General features: G+C 42.7%; 1 protein-coding gene across 4 annotated transcripts in view; it reads right to left on the bottom strand.

Moving 5' to 3' along the window:
* Positions 1-27,342, bottom strand: part of ehbp1 (EH domain binding protein 1) — a 150,782-nt gene that overhangs the window by 108,088 nt on the left and 15,352 nt on the right. For all 4 annotated transcript variants that reach the window (XM_084021552.1, XM_084021554.1, XM_084021555.1 and 1 more), the window contains exons 3-5: positions 19,145-19,202; positions 18,948-19,043; positions 15,964-16,017 (exon numbers count right to left, since the gene is read on the bottom strand). In XM_084021552.1, coding sequence (XP_083877678.1) covers positions 15,964-16,017; positions 18,948-19,043; positions 19,145-19,202 — 208 coding nt within the window. The remainder of the gene's footprint in view (positions 1-15,963; positions 16,018-18,947; positions 19,044-19,144; positions 19,203-27,342) is intronic.

Below are 27,342 nucleotides of genomic sequence, written 5' to 3'. Positions count from 1 at the left end.
TGCTTAACAGATGATATCTCTTGCTTCTGAAGCCAATATGCTCCGTTTGCCAGGATGATGATCAGCCAAACAGCCAATTGTGTGTTTGTGTGCGACAGAGAGAGAGGGGGATGCCTTTAACGCCGATGGCAGCAGATGAAAGGAGTCAAAAACCAACTGGGAGAGGAGTGATTTATTTGGGACTAACCTCTTGCTCAGCCAAACACAGACACAGAAATACACTGAAGAACTGCAATATTTTCATTAATATTAACAACATAACATTAATGAAACCTCCAGATATAAGAGCTATCATCTCTACACCAATGAGCCAACAGGGTGAATGACAGTCACCCTAACCTCCTACTCCCCCAGTCTCCGATTAGGTCACAATTTCATTTAATGTATATTTATGTCATTCCTATGTGCTCTGTTTGAGCACCTGACACACACATTAACACTAAACCCATTAAACAAAGTGCAAAAAAGCAAAGCTGACTGGACAGGGATTACAGGAAAAGCATGGCACATCCACAAGTGTACATATTTAATGAATATATTAACAGGGGAGCCTTAGAAGCGATTTTGCGGCATGAACATGAAGCAAATTGACATTTAAACCTATTCAGGATGAGATCAGGATTAAACTAACAATTGTATTATCAATTTGTTGTTTAGTAAATAGAATGTCAGAAAATAGAGAAAGACCGATCACAATTTTCAAGGCAGGGTTGGAAAGAAATCACAAGCTAACTCGCCAAATACTGCAAAAATATGCAAGTGGCTGCTATTGGCTTCACTCACCTGCCGAAATACTTAAATGGTTGGTATCGTATAGAATCCACGATTCACAGCGGCAGGTGGACGATGGAAAGAAATTCAATTTACAGTTACATACAACATGAAAAGGAGCACATACTCAAAACTTAAAAGCACCTTTGTTTGATAAATGACAAACAATTATGACTGATTATGGCTTTTCAACAACAGAAATCGTTCCACTGAAATCTACAATCATCTGCTTTATCGTATTTTTTAATGAGTTTGCATCATAATTCATAACCAGTAAAAATGCTTGGATGGACACCCAGCCAGTATCTCATATCCCGTCTTTCTCCCTTCATTTATGTCCCTCCCACCCTGCCTCCCTCTCTGGCGTCTTATCAGTGTGTCCAGGGTGCCCTCCTCTCTTCGTCTCTCCGGGTCTTTCTTTTGGGTGGCCCTCAGTGCCCCCCACACACACTCAGACCTAGAGCATGCACTTCAGACAGGGGGCTAATGGGAAAATAAATTACCAGCAGGCAAAAGCCCTGGCTCTGCACTTCTGCTGGAACGAGAGAAAGGGACACGGGGGGTTGGAAAGAAGGGCTGGTGGTCAAGAAATGGATAGAGAGAAGGGTAGAGAAGACAAAAATGAAAGACAGAGAGGTGGATAGCAAGGAGACTGATGGAAAGAAAAGCAGAGAAAGATGGAGAAAATGAGGGAGAGGGGCTGATGGAGAAAGAAAGACAGAGCCAAGTGGAGGAGGCAGAAAGAGAGAGACAGGTCGATGGGATTATAGCAGGAGTTCATCCCTGGTGTATGAAGTGCCTGCTCATCACTTTTCCCACAATTTCACCATCTCTGGCCATCATAGAGGCCTAAAATGGCCAATAACATAACATAACATAACACACACACACACACACACACACACACACACACACACACACACACACACACACACACACACAGTCCAGATATCAGGACGGCAGACTCACCACCGAGTGTGTACGTGTAAATTGGACAGATTTGCGTGCATGAAAGATGATGGAGTGGTTGTGTGTAACAGAATGAATGATGATGAAGAAAACAACCACAAAGAGCTGACACGACGACTGAATCTGGCTCAATCTGTCACCATGACAGCGAAAGACTAACGACAACACTGACTTTTATAGTCATAAAAGTTACAAAAAGAGCATCACAAGCTTTACAAGCTGAATAGAGGGGGAAACATTAAGTTAAGGAGTCCCCTCTTCTGACCATTTACACTCACTTAATTATTTTTTAAGAGTTCGTTTTCCTTTCAAGGGGCGACAGTTGCTATCGACGTGCGATAACAGAGAAGAGGGTGCTGAGGAGAGCATGGGTTTAGTTGATCAAACTCCCAACAAGATCTCGTTCTCTAAAATTAAATATTGATTTCCAGGTAAAGACATCACTGGGACTTTTGGGGAATCAGAACCTCCACATCCATTCAATTCTCCCTTTAAAGATCTGTTTGTTTTAGCTGTTTAAGGCAGGTTGCTGAGATCTGACAGAGCTATGATAGGGCCCTAATCCAGAGCAAAGCTGATTTGCTTACGGGGGGAAGAGGGGGTTAAGATGGCCTGTGACAAGAAACAATTGCCCCAAGTGAGAGTCTGCCTCTCTCCCACCCTGCTCCATGACAAAGGTGTACTCTCCATGCTAAGTGACAAATCTGGGGAGACAAAGAGCATTAGCAGGGCGATGCTCTGCTTCAGTGCTTCTGATTGTGGCCAACTCAAAGAGAATCTCATATGGATTTTAAAAAGAGGAGAGGGAGAGATTAGAATGAAAGAGAAACAATGAACACCTTCTACCAAGGGGAATTAGTGGAGGGATTGGATAAGGAGCTGGTGTGAGAGTGTGTGTGCATGTGTGAGAGTGTGTGTGCATGTGTGTGTGTGTGTGTGCATGGGTGAGCGCTTGGTCTTTGAAATCCCTTTTCCAAGAAAGAACAATATAGTTCCCCGATTCTGTTTATGTTTATCTAACATGTGAGACACACTCACAAAAACACGGCTCCCTCTCATATCCAAATGTGTACATCGTGGATGAACCATTTAGTTGATCAATTTTGGAGAAATATTGAAACAGGAGCATAACCTTTAATATACAGACTGATAGAAAGGGGGGCAAGGGTCGCCACACTGCCTCCACAGGGTTCCTACTCCTGTCAACTGATAACGCAATGCTGCAGGCGCATTTACAACAAAGCATACGTTGCAGACGTTGTGTCCCTGTAATATCCTTTATCGTCTCACCTTTGCTCAAAAGGACAATTTGAAGCCCATTTTGACACCCCGATATCAGCAATTCTCTTCGCCACATCTCCTCAACACCCATGGGTGTGCGCCTTTACTGGTAGACACCTTGAATTCCTGACCCCGTCCTCTCTGGGTGCTGTGCTCCAAGTACAGATTTATATCCCAAACAGAGACAGAGACATGTTTGGGGATCAGTCTAACTGTCAGTGGCTGGCTTAGCGCCGGCATCAGAGCACATCACAAGACCCTATTCATTGCCACTTAGCAGAACAGTCGCCTCAGTTTGCCAGAAACCGTGTGTGTGTGTGTGTGTGTGTGTGTGTGTGTGTGTGTGTGTGTGTGTGTGTGTGTGTGTCTGTTCACTCCCTTAAATGCTCTATACAAGGACACATTGGCACTGTGGGCGGATCTTGACGAGATAATGTCTAACGAGTCACCCTACGCACAAGTTTAACCTAAGTTCATCACTTGATTCTTTCGCCACCACTGCCAACGCCCACACACACGCACACACACACGCACACACACACTGCATGCATCTACCGAGCGAACGCAGGCCCAGCGGGTCAAGCTTGTGGATAAACAGGGGGATTTGCGGAGGGCAGTGTTTTGAGGGCCACACAGGTCTGTCTCCATCACGAGCAGCCATCTAAAGTCGCACAGAGGAAAAATAAATAACCCAGAGATGGAGATAATAGCGTTCCGCTGTCTTGTCTTCGCGTCACACCAGAACTGCCTGACCACCCATCATCGCCGTGTAAGACGTCAAAACAAGACGAGGTGAGGATGAAGACAGGTGAGGAAGAGTCTGATTAGAGTTGTCCATGGAGGACAGGTGGCAGGATGTGAAGACCTCGGAGATGACTGATAACGGACAAAATGGCACGACTAAGAGCCTCCGATGAGACGGTAGCACTACGAAATGATACGAAAATAAAACCTTAAAGACACATGAACTGTTGGAAACATCAAGAAACAGATCATTTAAGTTCATGACCTCATTAGCACTTGTGTTCTGTAACGTGTGGGGGTGCAGGTCGGGGCTGGATGTGTAGTTACACATCCGGTTTAAACTGATGTCACTGAATGAGTGACATGGCATTTACAAATGCAAGGCAACAAATAGCACACCTTGAAGAAATAGCATCTCAGACTACCTCCTTACTCACTTGATACAGTACACCTCTGCTGAACCTTGCCAGCTAGTGTGTTTGTAGTAGGATGTGTGTGTGTGTGTGTATGAGTGCTTAGGTGTGTGTGGGAGTCAGTGTGTCTTCTGGGTCAGCATGGGGACAGGAGGCAGTGAGGAGGAGGAGGTACAGCCTTATTTCTAGACTGGCACAAGCCTGGACACAGCGATCTGGCAAACCTCTGCAGGGCCCGGCCCTGCTTGGACTGGGACAACAGCCATCATGGTACTGGAACAGAAAATGGCTTCCTTTGAGTTAATATAGAGTCCCCTGAAGGATGCACACAATGATATTACGTGGCATAATCGTCATAAACCTACCAGGATGCCCAAGATTTAACCTTTTTACTATAATACACCCACAGAACTCTACACACTGCAGACAGCTTGTTATTCCAAGTGTGCAAGACTGTGTAGAAAAGTTACAATGTGGTTGCATTTCCTGTGAACCATGATACTGTATCAAGTGTAAATACTGAGCTTGATTGCACTGATTTTCACCATCCGTGACTGGACTGAATCCTACGTAGAGTTCCTTCACTCGTAGGGATGCCATTACACACAGACCTGGATGCACAGAGAGTATATCCATATTAACTGGCAGTGCACAACACATCTTGTTAACTGAAGATGTGTGAATCATCCGCAGTTTGGAACGTCAACATATGGAGTCAAAACACACACACTAACTGAGGCTGTGTGAAGGCCACACAGGTAATGCGGATGTTTCCCAGGTGACACTTGTGTTTTGATGTTTATTTTGGGGTCAAACATCACACTGTATGAGGCAAAACAAAACCTGTTTGGGCCGGTTTAGACTCCGCATGTGCGTGCACGGGCTAGAAATGTATCTATATGTGGATGTGTGTGTCTGCGTGTGGGATTATATTTACTGTATGTGGACACATGCCGTGAGTCTGTGTGTGTGCCTGTTTGTATATGAGAGAGAGAGACATTATGTCTGTGTCTGTGTGTGTGTAAGTGTGTGTGTGTGTTTGCTGCCGTGTCTGGTGACATCTGCTGCGTTGTTGGCTGTGAGCTGAGAGCAGCGGGCTGCAGGAGCCTCAGACTAAGGAGATGAAAGCCGAGGTCACAACCTGGACCAGTGGGACGAGACACACTTGCTCTCAACGACACACAAATACAAAGTCACACATGCAAACGTAAAGACACACGTAGACAGTAAGTGTGACACACACACACACACACACACACACACACACACACACACACACACACACACACACACACACACACACACACACACACACACACACACACACACACACACACACACACACACACACACACACACAGTATATACAGCATGCGGGGGGAACAACCACACAAGGACGGAAGCGTAGGAAAAAACGGCAAAGATAAAACAGCAAAGCAGACAAAACAATATGATGAGACTAAATACAAAGCTACACGTACACATAAAAACACACACAAACAGAGAGACGGCAAAAAGATGACGCAAGCACAGAGACAAAGCTCTCTCACATCATCAGGGGCAACAGTTTAATCAGTTAATTAACAAACACATGGATGTAAGCAAAAACACACACACACACACACACAGATAGAAGATAAGGTGTGTGCCAAAAGCTTGAAGAGCCTGTGTGTGTGTGTGTGTGTGTGTGTGTGTGTGTGTGTGTGTGTGTGTGTGTGTGTGTGTGTGTGTGTGTGTGTGTGTGTGTTTTGTTGACATATTAGAGTCAAAGGTTATTATAGCAGGGATTTTGGATCCCTCTTTGAATCATTCCATAAATCAATTTTCTCCATATTTTTAGTAATTCATTGTTGTATAAATCAAGCTATGAATGACAAATGAACAACGCCCTCAGTAGAAACCTTCAGAATATAGATAGGAATGAAACTGGAACGTTTGGTGGATGTAAGGTTTAGTGCAGAAGAAAAATGTGATAATAGCCTTTAAAGATATGGATTGGGAAATGACATTCTGAAGAAGTGTTCTGGAATCTTATGTTTTAATATGCAAAGGAGCCATTATTTAACGGTAACTTTTGGTGAAATTAGGTGAAATCTACAGATGCAAAAAGACAAACACCTAAATTCGCCTTCGCTTAAAGGTACAGTTACAAAAAGAGCAAACTGATATATTTTTTTCAGTAAGCCATAGGGGTGTGCGATACGACGATATTAGATTGTGAACAATTAAAATGTCTCAAATGTCTCCGTGCTCTACCTTTCCAGAGAGATCGTTAGTATCGTGCTACAGAGCCTGACTTCTTCCCGTCTCATAACAACAAGAATGGCGGCCTTCATGCTTGTGATCGCACTGCAGCAGATATAGAGTGGCGAAGTCCCGCCTTTCTATTTCCGGTACATGGGACCTAACAATTAATTCCTGATGCAGTATTCCTATGGCGAGATCAAAATTAGTTTCTGGTCCCGTTTGAATTGTGCCATGAATTTCACATGTTGTTTGTGGTTTTTAAAGATAATTTTTCATGTAAAAAAAAACTACGATTTATGGCGTAGAAGTTAGATAATGGTAGGTTTTGTGTGAGGCCACTTTGTGAACTACAGCTTGTTGCTGCTCTCGGCACGAGTGAACCGAAAGCATGACCAGCCGTACCTGCTGGAACGGAACATTCAGGAACAAAACACACCGGTACAATTTTCAGAGAAAAAAAAGTTGCAGATTTGCTACTTACGCTTACGATGCTAGCGAACAACCAGCATTTATGCTAACTCACTTCCCAAGAACGTCGCATTTATTTTTCCGATTAATACATCACAAAGTGTGACAAAGCCTTGTTACGGGACTTAGGGTGATGGCTGTTGATGTAAGCCTGGAACATGCACTATTCATATTGTTTGAAACTGGCTTTTCCTCATTGATGTCTTGTTCGTTTCTATTCTACTTGTCATGTTTAGTAGAATGTTACATACTGCTACCTCAAAAAACAGGAAGTGAATAGACTGGTTTTGCTGAGGTTCTGTGTCTAATAAGCTACCTGACTGTTACAATTCCTACCAATGTTAGATTTTGTTGAATAAAAAAGGGCCCAACATGAGTTCCAAGAACTCAGGTCATTTGGGGTTTTTTTTGTTCCTATATCTCAAAGCCATTTAATCAAACATTTTATCAAATCTTCTTCTTACATTCAAGAAGATGGATTATTGACTAATAAATGGGGTTTATTATACAAATGCTTGTGATCACACACCAAATAAAGAATAAAACCACTGTGACTGTTCTGTCACAGTCGCACACAAATAAGACACCTGCACAGAGACGCAGTCACAGACACACACACACCTCATGGTGGTAGCAGTTAGTCAGCAGACCAGCCATGTGATGGGGTGGTGTGGTGTGGATTAGGGGGCCAGTAAGCCTATTAGGGCGACAGGAGGGACCACCCGGCCTCCATAGCCACCTACAACACACTGACACACACACACACACACACAGAGCACCCTACACAAATCCAAATACATAGTTCTCTAGACACACACACACACACACACACACACACACACACACACACACACACACACACACACACACACACACACACACACACACACACACACACACACACACACACACACACACACACACACACACACACACACACCTCTGACGTTGTGGATTTTTTTTTGTTTTTTGGGCTAAGAGCTTAATTCTTTGGAGTAATTGGCTCTATATTGTGTGTGCGTCTTCATTTTCTTATCCAGCACATAATACCGTATGTGCTCCAATGAACAAAAATAATACATTTTAGCTGCACAGTGGCAGAAAATGGCAGCGTTTAGAGTTGTAATAATTATGTGTGTGCACCTCAAGTGGAAGCGATGTGTGTATGTGTCAGCATAGGGGGGGGGGGGTCAAGGCATGGGGGGTAATCACCAGCATCTGTTGCCTCTCCTCGGGGCGATTAATTAGATTAAATTAATTTAGAAAGCGTGTGTGAATGTGTGATCCCATACTAAGATCCCCCCGCCTGCCTGCCAGTGACACACACACACACACACACACACACACACACACACACACACACACACACACACACACACACACACACACACACACACACACACACACACACACACACACACACACACACACACACACACACACACACACACACACACACACACACACACACACACACACACACACACACACACACACACACACACACACACACACACTATAAAGCATTTATTATACAGAATTAACACTGAGAGCACACACAAACAACACACTCTTTAGCCTTTTGAGCTCTCCAAACTATTCAAGAAATGGGAAACGAGCAAAGGTGAAAACTTTGGAGACACATGCGTGCACACGAGCGCAAATTAATCCCAATTTGTCGGCCTCGGCGCTGGAGAAACTTTTGGGATTTCATACTTCATACCAGCTTTTGTCACCTTTGCGTGAATAGCCAAGGGCTGAAATAATTGTGTTTTTCTTCCCCAAGGCCCAGTCAGCGCTCACAAGCCACTGGCCTACGTAATGTGTTCCAGACAGAGAGAGGAGAGGAGGGGGAGGCAGTACACACACCATGGCTGTGGGTACAATACAGCGAGTGGGTGTGTGTGTAAAGGTGATGGAGGCAGGTCGGCCTGTGTGTGTGTGTGTGTGTGGTTGGGTGTCATGGTTTCTCCCTGTGTGCGGTGAGATGACTACGTGACAGTGTGTGACTATATGAGTGTGCGCCAAGTGGGAGGAATGTGGCGTAGAAATGGCCTTAATGGAGTTGGATGAGGTCCACAATAGACAGGACATCAGCTCAGAGAGGGGACTGAAAGGGAGACAGAGAGGGATAGAGAAGCAAAAAGGAAGCAACATGGCCGGAGGGGTGAAATAAACTTAAACGTAAGCCATGATTTACAAATTCCCTTAATATACTGCACATTAAATAAGTCAAACATTCGTCTGTATGTGTGTTAAATGACATGACATTTAATTAAAACTAGCAAATACCCTTCAGTACTCAAACCTGACTCCCACTGCCCTCCACACCTGAACTCACAAACCCCTAAATGTGGTATTTGTATTTCTGTATTTGTATCTTGTTTCTTTTCCACTCGTGTCTGAGTAATTTTTTTGTATTGTCCAGCATTTCATTTTTTTAATATCCAAAAAGCACTATATAAATCCTATGAATTATTATTATTATTACTTATTACCAGGTTTTTAAAAAATGTTTGTATGTGTGGGGAGAAATTAATAGAGATGGTTGAAACCATGAGCCTTTAAAGTGGCAATTTCAAAACTTGCTGAAACATTTAGCAGACAGGCTGTTAAACCAGTTTAAGCAATGATTTGGCGTTGCAGCCGTGAATTTGGAAATTCCTCCTTTCTTGAAAGACATTGATGAAATGTGAGTGAAAAAAAGGTGAAGTGTGACTTTAAATAGAAGAGAGATAGAGGGGAGGAGCAGGGAGAGTGGGCCTTGGAGTTTAACACTGTATATTCAATGTCTTCAGATATGATAGCTTTTCACTTTAAACACAACAGTCCTGTACGTGCGTGTGTGTGCGTGTGTGTGTGTGTGTGTGTGCGTGTGCGTGTGTGTGTGTGTGTGTGTGTGTTATTTAAATCCTCCCTCAAAGCTTTGAAGATGAGGGAAGTTGGTTTACCATCTCCAGCTTTGGTTGATATGCAAACACAGAGAAAATACACAAAGAGACACACACACATTAACCCACGTACACACACATATTAACACCCCCCCCCCCCCCCCCCCCACACACACACAAAAGAGCCTGTCAGCACAATGCCTTCAAATATAGCTGTCCAATCTTTTGACTCTCAATTTGCACACCTTTTTGATAATACGTGCCTATTTGAAAAAGGGTGAAAGGCAAGGGTAGCATGCAATTTAGAGATACTACCGTGTAGCCATTTTCAGCCTGCCAGCTCTCTCTCTCCCCATCACTTTCTCTTCTTCACTCTCTCTCTCTCCATCTTTTGATTATGCGATTCGACTTGGCAGACGAACAAATAGAGGAGAGAAAAAGGTAGTGTTTGACACTGCCATTTTCAATGACAAAATACAATCAAACCAGGGCCAGTAATTCGACGGGGAGGGATTAGCCTCGCGCGAGGTTGGGCCCCCAGATTAAGACGAAGCCACAGCGCGGGGATCTTGAATTTCATCATCTCCCGCGCTCGGGCACAATGGCGTATTCTTTCCCTTTCTCCGCTGTCGTCTGATGAGGGTCAGGAGAACTCACCTCTCCTCTTCTGTTCCTCCTGCTCAGAGCAGCACTCGGTGCCACATTCATTCATCCCTCCTGACTTTATATTATCTCAGATACCTGACAGGTGGGGGTGCTGTGTGAGCAGGGGGACCTGAGCCGTCTACACACTCCAGCACACACACATGCAAACTCAGAAGAAAATATGACCGGACATTCACAAACATCTAATATACTTGGATACCGTAGCACCTTTCCTCACAGATGCTCCAGACAAACATACAAAGATACCTTTCCTACTGACATACAAACACTCCGGTGATATAAGGGGGTGATCCAACCATTTTTTTCAGTCAATACTCGAAAAGGGTTTTCACAGATCTTTGGGTAGACTGCCCTCTTGTGGTCATTTGGTATTCTTTCTTAATTCCTGCTCATCTGCTCTGTTAATGGTAAGAAACTGGGAACCATCAAATTAAAAGACACACTGGAGTCTGCTTGAGGTATTTCTGAATGTTTGGTTCATGCCTAAAAATAGTTTTATTCAGGTTAGTAAATAAAAGGAATATTACCATTTACTGTTCACATACAGCGCTTATGTGAAGCTTGGGATGCTTTTCCTTTACCAACATTTGCATTTCTCTCCATCCATCTGTCTGTCTCACTTTAGAAGAAGCAGTGATATTACTCAGCGATTCGACTGGTGTAAGTCACAGCCGAGCACCACTCTGGCACTTAAGCACCAAACAAGGAAACAAATGTCTCACGAGTGAATGCTGTGTACTTTCTGTAAAATATCTTTTAAGTAGAGCATGCCAATGTAACATTGAAAAGCAGGACGAAACAACACACTGCAGCGGTATCAGGATTTGGGTCTATGATGAACTGGTCCATACCTTTAAAGTGTAATCATGTGTTAAGGGAATAGAAATGGTTTTCTAAAAAAGCTATTCCATTAGTAAATCTGTCTCATGCTAACTAGGGTTTGTTATTACTCAACATGTTTAGGCATTTAGTAAAAAGACTGCAGTCCATGGGGTTTGGGGGAACAAAAGTAAAGCCGTGTTTTCACCAAGAAATTCCTGTGAATTTTAGTCTCTGGAATAAAAGGTCCCTTCATTCTATCGTAGTTTCCATAATGGTCTAAAGGACTGGACGCTGACAAGGTGGTCACACTCTGCAGCCTGCAGTCCAGTGTTTCCACCTGTTTCTTCTACAAAACACAGGAAGAAAGAAAAAACACTTTTATTGTCTCACTGCGAACGACATTTACTGCTGCGTAGTATTCATGTGTTGGATGTAACGTCTACACGATAAATCATCTGTTGAGTGTTTTATGGTTTTTTATTTGGGCTTTAGAAAAAAAACTGATGTGAAACTCCAAAGTAAAGCCCAACTTTACTTTTAATGTTATGAAACAGAGAGCTTCTCATACTGAAATGGTCCTAAATCCTGGATCAATAAGGAGCTCAGTTTAAAAATGTATCAAAAACAATACTAAAAACAAATGAAGAAACAAAAGAATCCAAAATCAAACATAATGTAAACAATGTTTAGTTCTAACAATGATTTGGATATTTTTAAATATATCTTTACTAATATATTTACTAATATATTTACTTTCCATCTTGTGTAATGCGTTTTATTTTAGTTTTTCCAGAAATGTTTTTTGGAATTTTGCTTTGTACTTGTTTGTACTGTTGTATTTTACTTGATGTTATGTATTGTATAAAGTGATCTTAAAAGTGTGTTACAGATTATGTTCACTTCATGTTAAATGTAAATTTAGTTGCTGGCCATTACATCTGAGATAATAAGACTTGTGGTGTGTTTCTTCTCCCCACAGCCAGGGGCGTAGCCATCATTTCAGAAGTGAGGGGGACAGATTGTTCAGGAGGAAGCCCACTTCTATTGATTGATTTATCATCCTGGCATTCAATTGCGCCTCTCCTTAGCAGCTGAACACCCTTTGCCACACTATGGCACAGACTCAAGTAAAATGAGCAAAAATCTAAATTTGAAGCTGCCAAATTCAATACACACAATAGTCGTGGGACGTGTTTTAAAGCGGCCACTAAAGATCCGTCCTCTGCCATGTCTCTTTCTGACGCCTCTCCTCGACTGCCTGGTCCCTGTCCTGACCCTGAGCTTCTCTCTCCCTGCTGTCTCTTGCAATAATATGGATTAGAATGAGAATAGTAGTTGTGAAATAGCTGTGGAAGTCACTGTTATGCTGCAGATATATTTTCTCAGCTAATTATTATCTCTCCTCACCTGTGAATCCCCTGCATGACTGAGTGCCTTCTTGACCACATTCTCCTCCCTGCTCTTTCTATGAAGAGAGCAATAAAGATCACACAAATATATGTGCAAAAGCAATAGTGAGCACAAAAGCTCAGCGGAAATTAATGAATGGGTCTATCCCTAGCATTAAGTAATTTAAGGAAAAGTCAGGAACTCAGAAATGTATGGGGTTGTATTTTAACAGTTACATTTATTTGAAAAGGCGAGGGGGACCCCCTTACTGGTTGTAGCGTTAACTGAGCTACTGTATATTGACATCTAATTAATTTAAAATAATTTAGCTAACATTATCATCAGGCAACAGCATGACTCGACTTCACAGTTCCTTTTGAAGAAAGAGTGCAAGGGTTTTTGGCTCTTGCTGGCTGGTTTACTGAACATTACAGCGCTGCCGGCGTACGTCTCAACTCTGTGACGCGATCAGTATGTCGCCGTCTATTCATGGTGCGCTGACGGGGCGGTTTTTTATAATTGTGCCCGACACAGATAACACCCACAGTGAGGTTACGGCCGTTCTGAGGCAGCTGAAAATTGCTAATTTCATAGAAATGCAGAACGGTGGTAAGTCTTACTAAATTGTATATATTCATTGTATTTTATTTACTTCTTATGTATTTAATTCTATGTATTCTATTTCATCTTATTTTATCATCTTAGATTTATTTTATCAAGCCTATTTCATTTCCCATCTTATTGTCATTAATTCTGGCTTTCACTGTATTTATGTTCTTTCTATGTCTATTTTAATTGATTGTAAAGCACTTTTTGCTGCATTTGTTGTGTGAAACTTGCACACAAATGATAATTATGATTATGATTATACATATATACTTATAAATAATAATGATTAAACATCATCATCACCATCCCCTTAAAACCCCTTTAAAAGGATTTTCTAAATAAAGACCTAGCTCCCTCTACATCTGAGGGTATATGGTTGCCTCCTCCCTCCCTCCCTCCCTCCCTCCCTCCCTCCCTCCTCTGTGCTCTCCATTCCTGCTGTCAGAGGGCTGGTGAGGCTTTGATCTTTCTGCCATTAGTCAGGTATGCAGAGACACAGGCAAACCCACAAACTTGTCTTTTTCTCTTCCTTTCTTGCTCTCTCCCACGCTCTGGCCAGAGAACACCAGCTGACCTGCTTGTCTTCTCAGCTTTCTATCAAAGACAGAAAGGTAGAGCCGCTTCTGCTGACGTTTCTTTGAGCTTGACGTGGACAGAAAGTGACAGTGGCAAAGCACTCAGCCAGCTCTCCAACTTTTCACCCACATTACAGAAGTTCAAAGATTCATTCCTGCCAACGTGCCATCACTTTGACGCAATAGCAAATGTTTCCTTAAAATGCAGGTAATCTCCTACTAAAACGTGATGGAAAGGAAGCGATAACTTATAAACACTTAACTTCTTCAGTAAGCTTCTTCAAAGCCAGCCAAAACAAAGTCAGAGCAGGTATCAATCAACTTCTGGCGTGTCACATTCTTCACTTCTTACTATTACAGCAGTTTTTACAACACATGTCAAGGCCTGCATTTCTCAGAAACGTGGAACTCTCTATGAACATGCTTTATGTCAAGCTTCTCCAAAACCTTGACACAACATAAACAAATGTGAGCTCCAGAAAGAGACGCTTGAAAGAGTGTGCACTGAAAACGGACGCCAGGCTGGTCCTGGGATCTGTATCAAGTGTACGTCCAGCAGAGTGGCTCCTCCTTCAACTACCAGACCAGAACAAACGCCTGTGCCAGCTTAACACGTCACACCCTGAAGTGAATCCAGACCAGATCTAAAGGCACTGCTCTGTGGTCTTCTTGACCTCTGATCTCACAGAACAGCACTGTTGATTTCATCCCTATGCCGATTAATATTGACACTGAGATGTGCTGTTATGTATGCCACTGACTCCCACACAGATAATATTTCTAGAAAGGGTAACTTTGATTTTTCCTTTTTTCCTACGCTGTAACCAAAACGAGCTGTAAGTGCATGTAATGGCAATATTAATACATCCATTCAAAGTGCTTGTTTTTGCCACTGACAGGTATCATGGTGTATAGGACACAGAGAAAAGAAAACTCTTTACCTTTCGCTGGGTTTGTTATCGTGTCTCACTCAAGCAGAACTCTTGTTGTGAAATGTATGAATACTCTGGACGTAAATAGCGATGCCAGCTTGTCCCAATAGATTATATTGCAGCCTGCTTACCGGCTGATTTCTATAGCGCTCTCCCTCAATACTGGGCCAATGTCAGAAATTGTCCCCATTAGTCAGTTAGACTTAGCATTAACATGGAATAATAGGGTCCATGTTGAGAAGTACTGAAGTTAGTGTCTAAGAGTTTAGGAGACACCACATCACAACACTGCCACAGAAAGCAATAGTCACACATTTTTGAAGAACTACAACTTTGTTCTCAAAGCTAAAACAAGATTGGCCAAATACAAAGACCTCATTTGTCCAACATGTCACAGAACGGGCTCCAGCAGACATAAAACACAGAAAATCACTTGTGAACACAAAGTTCCCAGTTTCTTGGCAACTGGTACATGTTAGTCTCTCTTTCCTCCCTCTCTTTACCTCCCCTCCCTCTTCCTGCAATCCAGCCCTTCCATTTTCCCAAACCGCTTATTCAACTCCACCCCCTTCTCCTTTCCTGTGTTTGGTTATTCACCTTGACTCCTAGTTTTCATCTGCTTCTGTTACTCTGAACAGTAACGTGAGCGATGAGACAAAAAGGTAAGAACAGGGTATGTTGAATTTTAAAACCCAGATGAACAAATTAAAAAAATATATGAAATAAATGGATACATAACTACTGCCAACCCTTGTTGGTAGTTAATATACAACTCAATATTACACAAGCACATCTGGCATTTGCAGCCTCAGGATGTGGCGTGTAAATGACACTTCATAATTGCACCTAGAAATGCAGGCTGTTTCTGCCATAAATACATAAAAATAGACTCACTGTGGTCATGCATGTATGCCAACGGGATGCAAGTTACCACTTATGCTCCCATCCACTCTGAGAGAAGCATGTAATAGCATACCCTGACCACATGGTGGCAGAGCCTTCATATGTAATGCAAAGAGGATTTACCTCGAAAATAGTTGAGAATGAGGAATTACGTTTTTGTTGCGTTTCAGTTTAAAGTTGTCATCACTGGTCATTGTAAATAACGGTCTAGGTCAAAGGGTCCCTCTCTTCCACCCATGAGGTTAAAGAAAGTAAAAATTTAATTAAAAAAAATAGTACTCACATTTTCGATGACAAACGTCCACTCTTTGTCTTCAAACTCCTCTGCATGGGGGTCCTGCAAGAGCAAAGCAAAAACAAAAAGCATCTTAAGTAACACTTGGTTGTGAAGCAATTCATGAAGAGGATTTTCCTCTGGTCATAAAAGTTTCAATAGACTCACAACACAAAGCTGCGACACAGAAACCTCAGTTTGAGAGTGGCAGCTCATCGGCACTGCCAACACTCTATATTGTTGCTCCATTCACCCACTGACCTCGTTTGTCTGCCCTCCTTCCCTTCTCATACACGTGTTGAATGTATTGAATTAATGAGGTAACTTCTAATTACATGACAATGAGCTACAGACTGCGTTTGCAACTGTTGCTCAGTATATTCAGTTGCTTGAAATTCATGTTGTGCGTCTATCTGGGTTCAAATCGTCAAATCGATTCCTCTTAATGGGCAAACAAACGTCAAACTCTGTCTGGTCCACTTTGCCCCTCTGTTGATGCACTGTACTTGTGTCTCTGTATGGTCTCACTTCCTGCCTGTTTAGCTGTGCAGTGATAAGAGGAGACAGTAATGGATGCAGCAAGACAGCAGGCCGCCCTGTCATACGACCTTCACTGCCCTCCAGAAGCACTTAAACACAACCACAAATCACTGCTACACACAAAGCCTGGCAAATGCACGCTTAAACCAGTGCTGTAACACAAAGATGCACTTGGCACTGCTGAAACAATAGGTTGAATTGTTAATGCAAAGCTACAGTTTTCATTGTTAAAAGCAGGATAGTTTCCAGGGTGTGATGCCGTCAGTGACCCAAGGTTTGCAGCCTTGCATCATTCAGTTCTCACCATTGAGTACCCGGTGCTCCTTTTAATGTAGCTTCCATGTGTGTGTATGTATGTATATATATATATATATATATATAAATATAAATGTGCTTTTGTCTTGTCCAAAATCTAAATGGAAACAAAGACAAATGTCTGTCTTTTGCATGCAAAATACCACATTTTCTATTCTAAGTGTATTTTATTAAGGTTAAGGTTAAGGCTTTGCTGCCTTTCTCTAAATGGTTTACCTTGAGTTTAACTATTAAAATTAGCGAGTTGAATACTATACTTTGGGCTCTAATATGAGAATGGCATTTGCTGTTAGCATTTCTAATCCTGTTGCTTTTCACAGACAAAATGATTGATCAACCAAATCAATAGTGTAATCGCTTGTTTCAGCCCCCGTACTACACCTACACACACAGACAGTCTTTCTGTCTGACTGAGCCTTTGACACGCCCCAGGAAATCAATATTCCTGCAGTCTGGCACATCACTCAAACACAACACGGACATGGACACAAACACACAGTAAGTCATACAGCTGCCTCATCTTTCCATTATTTCAGTCCCACATAAACTGCCTCTAAAAGCCAACAGAGTCTGACACTATCAGCTATCTCACTTTATGGTGTTGTCTGCAGTGTTTTAGTGCTGCTAGTAAACATACGCTGCAGGGCACTGACAGTATAACAGCTTTTTTTCCTAACATATTGCTGTTCTAATATGAACAGCGTTATGTTAAGCTTTGAGGTTTGGAAAATGAAGCTGTGTAAACATGTACAAGCTTCACTGAGGACTGGTGCTCACTCTGCTTTCTGAACATCATCTGCTATGATTGATTCTGTCGACAGAATGAGGAGTCCGAACACTGCCCAGCTAGGTTAAAAAATGTATTTCGGTATTTTCTTGCCAGCTACAGAGTTAAATGAATACTGCCTGCTGGTGTACATCTCCCCTCCCAGGCTGCAATATTGCTGAGCTCAGCCGTTTTCACTGCAGAGCTTCATACGGAGCGTATGAGAGCATCTTCAAATCACTGCTAGCGTTTAGTCGACACACTGCAGAAATATCAAAATAGTGAGACATTACAGTTTTATAGATTCACAATGGCATTAAACAATATTTGTTTTATTTTAAAAAGGCATACTCAAGCAATTTAATATGGTACATCCATAAAGTTGGGAGACCATTTCACTTGGTTATGAAAGATATATTCATAACCAACTTCATCATCACGGTATAAAACCAAAGAGGGAATGGTGTTGATGTGGTGGCTACAGACAGTCGCTCTCTCCTCCTTCCTGACCGATTCTTCTCTAGTTTCGTGTTCTGCTCGTGTCCTTAGGTGGAACCTGCAGGTAGTCCAGCTCCTCCAGCGGGGCCCATCCATATGTGAGGTCACAAGAAGGCTTGCTGTGTCTCCCAGCACAGTCAACAAATAGCAGGAGATCAAACAGATGTGGGTGAACTGTGCCTTCAGTGGCTTTGATGGCTTCTCACTACAAAAACAGCTTTATTACTTCCTCTGGGACAGGAAGTGGAAGTGGGCCCAGATAGAGAGACACTGTTCAGCAGTGCTCAGGAAAACTGAGTCAGTGCGCACGAAAGTTAGACTTCTTCCCATGAATACTTTTAACCAACATCACAGTGTTGGCTATAAGTCAGTAAAAAGCTACTACACAAAGAATAGGCAGGTATGTACTTATTTGAGCCAGGAGAGCTAGTTGAGACACTGGGAGAGGTAATAAGACGCTGAGCTCTGATACTGCCTGTCAGCACAGAGGCCCAGCATGTTTAAGTAAGCCAGGCACAGTGACAGATACTGTCCATACAGGTGTGTTATTTACAGACACAAATGTATTACTGCACAGAGCAAAATATTCCTTTCATGCACAAACGTCAAGACTCCATTCAGAAAGAAATTCTAAATTACACAATATCATTCATCTAATATCTATAATAAATGCTGTTTATCTATTAAAAAAAATACACAATGTGCTGCTTTTGGGTGACACTCATTTACTGAAATCCAACACATCTTAAAAAAAGAGTCAAAAACTGGTGCTAAATCTCCCAATTGTAAGGCAAGTTAAGAGTGAGATATTTGCAGTCATCCAACTTAACTATATAATGCTTGTCTTAGTGCCAATTAAAGAGCTGCACCGTACCTTGAAAAGAGTGACTGTGATCTCAATGTTCTCAGGTACAGGCCACACCACCACTCCTCTGTAGGGATTCTTGATACCAGGCTGCCAGCTGTGGGACTGCAGGACAGATGGAAAACAATGACAATATTTGCAAGTGAGGGAAAAAAATTTATTTTATCGTTTCTTTAAATTTCGTTTCAGAAAGCAAATATACAAACCTTGGAGGATTTCCGTCGACTCCTGCGAGTCCAAACCACCACCAGTTTGTCCGGTTGCCTGTGAGAAAAGAGGGAGAAACACATGAGTGACAAAGGCAATTGTGTTAATTTATCAATCCATCTAGCTCCGTCTCCATCTACCTACACATCAATCTAGTAACACCGGCAGTCCAATTGATGAGCTTGTAGCTTAATACCTCGAGTTTAAAACCCTGATAAGCCTTCTGCTGTACACACAAACGATACACACACCTGCAGAGACACTCATGGTATGAATAAATCATGAGACACAGCTAAACCTGGCTTCGCCTCTGTGGACTGCAGCATACACTACAGAACACACACACACACACTACAGAACACACACACACACACTACAGAACACACACACACACACACTACAGAACACACACACACACACTACAGAACACACACACACACACTACAGAACACACACACACACACACTACAGAACACACACACACACACTACAGAACACACACACACACACACACACACACACACACACTACAGAACACACACACACTACAGAACACACACACATACACTACAGAACACACACACACACACACTACAGAACACACACACTACAGAACACACACACACACACACACACACACACACACTACAGAACACACATACACTACAGAACACACACACACACACTACAGAACACACACACACACACACACACTACAGAACACACACACACTACAGAACACACACACACACACACACACACACACGTTAGTGTGACAGGTAACGAAAACTGAAGCAGGCTGAGACTTACGACATCACAACCCAGTCCAGGTCAATCAAACTACACTGAACTGACAGGAGAGACAGCGTTATCCGACAGTCACCTCTCCAGACACTTTACCTCTCTTTCATAGTCAATTCACACAAAGAAACACAGTCAGGGTGTTGAGACTGACAAGACTCAAGGTGTACATATTTGTCATAAAACAATATCAAAGTGATGCATGATGTGAATACAAGAGATGCAGGTCTTCTTAAGTTACATAAATTCCTTAAACCATGGCACACTATTTTGCATAGTATATTAGGCTAAAGCATGTTTAGTCAGTGCAGCAGTCATGGTCCGCTCTGCTATACCAGAGTATCATCATGAGAGAAAGAAAGTAACTTAAAAGAAGCCTTGATTTAAATCAAGTTGTAAATATTCACTGTATAGTACCAGGTTTCACTTTCTCTCTCACACACATATAAAGCACACAATCACAAACATGAACCCCCATGGCCCCTTGAGGCACCAGGAGGAACCCAGGAACCGCTGCACCAGGAGGAACCCAGGGCCTGCTGCACCAGGAGGAACCCAGGACCCACTGCACCAGGAGGAACCCAGGGCCCAACGTTCACCACGGCGTCTCCACACTGCTTCATGTCTGTCACTTGTTCTCAGTGTGAACCTGATCTCATCTGTGAAGAGAACGAGGAGCCAATGGCAGACCTGCTAATCCTGGTGTTCTCTGGCGAATGCCAATGGTGCTGCACGGTTCTGGGCTGTGAGCCACCATCACGGAGTCTGGTTCTAACAGTTTGGTCAGACACAGACACACAGACACACAGACACACAGACACAGACACAGACACAGACACAGACACACACACACACACACACACACACACACACACACACACACACACACACACACACACACACACACACACACACCAGTAGCCTGCTGGAGGTCATGCTGTAGGGCTCTGGCAGTGCTCCTCCTGTTCCTCCTCCACATATGGAGCAGATAGCGGTCCTGCTGCTGGGTTGATGCCCTTCTACGGCCCTGTCCAGTTCTCCTCGTGTAACGGTCGGTCTCCTTGGAGAGCTGGACTACCTGTCAACCTGATTGGACTGCAGGTAACACCTCATGTTTCAGGAACACTAGCAGAACTAGAGAAGAGGGGGTTGTTTTGGGGGTTGTCTTGCTTTTGCCTCTCTATTGCACCTGTTTCACTTTAATTTGCAACAAAGCAAGTGAAACTGATTCACAAACACTTGTGCTTCCTAAATGAACGGATCAATATCCCTTAAGTTTAACTGACTTGGGGTTCCCTTCATTTTCTTTGAGCAATGTATTACATTATATGCACTTCATCCGAAAAGCAGCCAAAGCAGTTAGCTAGCTCACGAGTTGGCAAGTCTCGACCTGTTTGCATGTCACTCCGGCTGCATGTGTATATTGTAAAAGTATGTGGTGAAGTTCTGGAGCTGAAAATATTGATCTTTAATTCTCATATTAATATTTTATTAGGAATATCCTGGATTAACATCAGCCCTAGGATGACCCTATTTAGTGCATCGGACATCAGCATGACGTGAATAAAGCTGTCAGGAGGACCAGACCTTTCATACATTTACACCCCTAATCCAAATATATAGGTCAAACCATGCTTTGGCCTTTGGTCATAGAGAACAGGGTAGCAAGGTTAGCAGATGCCAATCTACAAGACAGAGTGCAGTCCCTGGTTTTGCAAGTATCCACTACATGCTGCCGAGCTCACTACCGCCAGCTACCACACTGACACTCTGTTACGGAGCCTGACCTCTGACCTCACAATGGAGAAAAGAAAGGGAGCAAATTGCCCTCTAGGGATCCAATTAAATCATTTATTCTCGTCCTGTCGGACTCTGTTAGAGCCCGACCAATTAGCCCTTATGATGGATATATCGGTATAGGTATTGGACCACCACATGGACCATTTCTGCTTTGAAAACATCTACTTCAAACAACTGAATTTATTCACCACAGGTGTGTAGTACTAGTTTGCACATGAGCAGTACAAACACATCCATACCTCCTATGGTACCGTATTTTGAATAAATGGAGCTGAAAGGTATGCCTCCTGTGGCCCGTCTGTGTCTTCACTCGGTCACTGACACTAAAAATGCAAGGCTATTCTATACAGAGTCAATGCAAAGATGCAAATAGATGAATGACGCAATACAAATTAGGTGAATGTTGTGATTCTCCTGTCATTACAGAAATGGAGACAGTAACATATAGTAGCAGTCTGTGGTCACCCAGAGCTCTACGATTGTACCTTACATCGGTACAGAGACGGAACGAAACTATAAACCATAGACACCACCACACACTTCATAAGGGATGATGGAGAAGGATTACTCTTCTATCCGTCTTTACGTTGTTTTTTAAGAAATTGTTGCATATTTAAAGTTTCAGCACAACAAGCACAACTTTATGTGAGCATGGACCCTTGCAGAACAACAGTAAAGCAGCCATTGGAGGAAAAGAATGACTGACTGTGTGACAGAGAGAAAGAGCACATAAAGGAGAGGGAAAAAGCGACAAAAAAGAAGAAAACACCAAGACAGAGAGGGAAGGAAGGAGGAGTGAGAGGGGGAAAGAGAGGAGAGGGAGAATGACGGGCAACAATTTCAGCCTTGAGGGAGGCCTTACATAGAGAAGCTATTGTCCAACATCACAGGCCATATAGCAGAGCATGCAGACACACCAAATATCACAGCCATTTTTTCCCTTTTGCACAGTACACGCTGTACTAGGAGAAAAATGTAAACCATCCGTCCCCCAGGCTAACCGACTACTTCACAATCCCTCACGTTCAGCTTCAACCTCAGGTCTGCAAGTTCTTTCTGTGATTAACAGGAATCAATAAGCTATCAGAGAGGCAGAAAGAAATGAGGATACACCCTTTATGACACCCGTAACACTTCATCAGTGTAATCCTTAGATTTATTAAACTGTAGTAAACCAATTCAATGATAATGTTGGCACTCTGCTGCACCGCATGTGGGAATGCCAAAAAAGGTTGTTCCAGTTGTTCTGGAAAGACAGTCAACCCGGTCTCAGGTATAGCTAGACATCCCCCTCAGGCTGAAGCTCTGTATGTTAGGTATCTAACCCGATACCTTCCCAGCCACAAGACACTGCCAGACAAGCCCCTACAAAAAAATACTATAGCTCCTTTTCATAGGTTGTTGTTATTATTATTAAATATCTGATGATGAGGATGGAGAGGTGTTGAAGAAACGTGTGAGTTCTTCACGCAGGCCTTAAAGATGGGGTATGTTATCCTGTTCAGAAGCACTTTTTGTTATACTGGGTGAAATGGCCCGTCTAATTTCAGAGGGATCAGTACATTATGTCATCAGGAAAAGGAAAGGAATTAAACAGAGCTCTGTGGCCGCCATGGGACTGAGAAAACAAACAACCAATCTGCGCCCCTCGCACCGAAGGGCGCGGATTGGTCGGAGTAAAAAACCAATCAGATGCCTTCATGTCTAGTTCCGCCCTCCCCGCCTAAGTGCGAGTGCACAGCCTTCACGTCTCGCTGATGCCGGAAGAATCAGCTTGGACGGACTCACTGACGGGGAGGGGGGGGGGGACTTAGAGGAGGCAGGAGGAGGTGCTATTTTCAAATCTTGCTAGCTCTCTTGCTAGCTTTCCAACATTACATACCCCAGCTTTAAGTTTAACTATTAGGAAATTAGTTAAGTAAAGGTAATGTATTGCAATGCATGTGGGTTTCTTTGTAATAATCCGGCAGTACATTTTTTCACTGTTGATGACTGAGTACCGTGAAAGGCTAACACTGTTTCCCACCACTGGATGGATTTTACTGAATGTAGAAGAAACAGTATTGGTTTTGTTGAATGTGAGCTTCTCTTGTATCAAACAACATTAATACCCAAATAACCTAAAATATGGTCTGTACAATAACAATATTTAACTCCCAGCAGATGGGTCACAGAGAAGGAAATGAGAAAGAAAAGAATTGTCTTGGGTCTAAAGCTCTGATATGATAACAGGAAACTTGAATTATTGTCTTGAGGTTTCATGCATCGGGCCAGAAACCAGGGGTTCCTGGGATATTGCATTCACGAGAACTGGATGGACGGATAGATGGACATAATGTGTGAAGGTAAAATGATAACACAATGTTCAACACAATGCTTTCAATTAAAAAGATGAACACAAACTGTGTGTGTGTGTGTGTGTGTGTGCGTGCGTTGGAGAGAGAGTAAAAGTGGGTCAGTTAGCTCAGCAGGAACTGAGTTGAGAGTCCTCTGAGACTGACATAAAACACATAAACTCTCCTACACTTACATTTAAGGCATTTAGCTGCAGCCTGCAATAAGTGAGCGAGTAGCATGATGTTTTTCTTTAGCATCACTTAGGAATCCCGCTGCAGGAAGTGAAGAGGTTCAGATGGCTAAGATGTTCATATACATAACCAGTTGCAGACTTTTTCATGCAGACATTTTGAATCATTTTTACTTTTAAAAAGTACATATTCCTTTAAATTTGATAAACCCACTTCTTGGTGCCATTTCTACAATTCAATTACCGGTACTATATTTTCTAAAATCTAAATGTTACAGCTCCATGCTACTCGAACGTTCTTTTGGGAGTGTCATTGCGTTACACCTCGTCTACTTGCAGTGGAGACAGCATCTCGGCAGTGGCTGCAGTACTTTGTCAGTGTCTGCACTGCATCAGCTCAGCCACAGTGCTGCTAAGCACTCTGAAGCATTATGTCAGCACTCACAGCTCAATACAAAAGCATGTGCTTATGGGCACAAGTATAACAAAAAAAAAGTTAAAATACGCTTTGAGCTGCAAGACGAAGTGAAGCAGTGCAAGTGTAGACTGCAGAGTTGTCTGTTCCATCAGATTGAAATCAGGAAGGAAGACACGGCTGAAAGGTGTCCGTTCAGTTAACTATTTAAGATCAGGGGAAACAGATGGGTGGTTTTCAGTCAAAAAAAAAGTATCATCCCATGATCTCTAGCTGGTATAGGATATAATATGTAAGTTACACAGAGATAACAATCAAGCTGGCTCATCAAAGAAATTAGTTTGGCAACTTGGCCTTCCATGGTTGGAGGGTGTGTCAGGATGTTGCGGCTGCACTCTCTTTCCTGTAGGAGGAAGGAACCACTTCACATTTGATATGACGGCCCACAGATCAACATCACACGCACACGCACATGCTTGTTATTGATAAAAAGGAGGTTCACTACAGAAGGTTGTGTCTTATCTGTGACACAATCAAATATTTCTACATTTTAAAGGTCCTATATTATGAAAAACAGGTTTTCTCTAGTCTCTATGACTATAAACTGGTCCTCCCTGTCAACTCCCAGGATGAGGAAAACAAGCGACTCCTGCATGGTCTCTGCAGCCCACCCCCACTGGTACAACGGCACTCCTACGGGCTGTTCAGATTTAACTCCTGTTGTTACGTAACGAAGGGAGTCATTTGCATAGGCCGAACTCCTCTGATGATAGGAGACATCCGAGAGGGGGCGTTCATCACCGAGGTGAAGTTCGGTGTGTCCTGCAGTGTCGTCGCTCACAGCTAGACACGCAAATTGCTCTGTTGATGGTTGTACAAATCAACATTAGTGCTTCTATTCTGTCCCAGCTACAGAAGAACAGAAGAGACAGTAGTTGCATTTCATTTTTAATGACAATATGCCGGCTACGGTCCGTGTTAGCTTCTAAGTGTGTACTCACTACTTCACATCGGACTGCTTCAGTAAAGAGGGTCAGTACAAAGCTGGCTTTGCCTCGACTCTGACCCTCTTATAAGGATCTGTGCTCACCATACAGGACCCAGGAACTTCACCTGAGCCACTATAGGTGAGCCATAGCGATACATCCACGTAAACATTGGGGCATGCTAGCACTAGCGTACGCGGCATCGTCTCCGTCTCGCTCCAAGTGGGCGATGACAGACAGACAGCTCATTAGCATTTAAAGGTACAGACACAGAAACAGCCTGTTCTCAGCAGAGCTCATTTGAGCAACTTTTAGACAGCTGAAATTCAGGACCATGGATGGGTTTGGGGCAATGCATATGGAATACAGTGTTGTTGGACCTCTGACAGCTGTGTGAAATTGATGAAAATCAGTATAATAGGGGACCTTTAAGTGATTCCAGCATGTTTTAGTGCCATTTCAAGAGTTGAAGATTTATCAGGATAATATTGTGAATCGCAATTGTTTTGGTGATATATGAAATACATTTTTCGTATCATCCCACACCTACTTGTGACATATTAAAAGCTGATATGATTACAATGTACGGGGATCATAGGGCTGCACGATTATAGCCAAAATAAAGAAAACAGCAATATTTCAAAACAGTTTCATTTTGGTCCTAAAATCTTAAATAATCAGAGCTCAGCTTTAACTTTCATGTTGTGCTATATTCCAGTCGACAGGGTGCATAGACTGCAGCATGACAGCGCCGCCAAAGTGAAGCCAAGACAACTTGATCAACCCTTTGTGGCTCGCTTCTAGTTTATCAAGTACTTAATTTGATATGCAGTTGAGTTTTCTATGAATGGACTTTGCATTTTAAACGCCATTATCGCTGTTGATCATGTTTATGGAATTGTGGGAAGCCAAAATCATTATCGCGATTAACATTCAATTTATCGCTTGGATCGTAACATAAATTTAAGGCATAAAAAAGATGAGAAAACACACTTATTTCTCCAACAGAAGGGGAAAACTGATACAGGTGTATTAAAAAGTGGGCTTTGGTTAGTTTGACTTTAAGTAGCACTTACTGATACGGCACTCCAAGTCTCCATGCCCTGGAGTGTATGATCTCAAACTAAAGATTGATTGTCATTCTCACCTTTCAACTTTCCGTGCTAGCAGGATCTGCGTGTGTTCATCAGAGACAGATGTGAGTGTTAAAGTTTGATCACAATGGCGTGAAGAAATTAGGACAGTCAGGGTGAAAAGGGAAGGTAACAGGCATGATAAGTAGCTGTGTTGGTGTAGTATCATTCAGACTACATTCTGACATTATTTAGAGGAGGAAGAGCTTTGAGCCTACCTGTCATTCACAGACATTGAGAGGGAAATGTAGATTTGTTTCTGTTGTAAAACAGCAATTGTGAAGCATGAAGCATCACAGACTACAGCGCTGCAATGCATACTAAAACAGACACTGCTGCAATGCAAGCACACCGACATGTAATGTACCGCTGTGTAACTGCAATGTATGAAAGGGTATTATCTTGTAGAATATTATAGGACTGAGGACTGCAGTATGATACACGCAAACGGCTGTTGAATATAGACTGCTGGGCTGCGAGAGGTGAGACCCAATGTAATGTATTATTATTTATACATTATCACTAACCATATATT

The sequence above is a fragment of the Eutrigla gurnardus genome, assembly GCF_963514095.1.
Source record: "Eutrigla gurnardus genome assembly, chromosome: 11".
In the NCBI taxonomy this organism is placed as follows: Eukaryota; Metazoa; Chordata; class Actinopteri; order Perciformes; family Triglidae; genus Eutrigla; species Eutrigla gurnardus.
The sequence above is the reverse complement of the archived record's forward strand: the minus strand, read 5'-3'. Positions and strand labels throughout refer to the sequence as shown.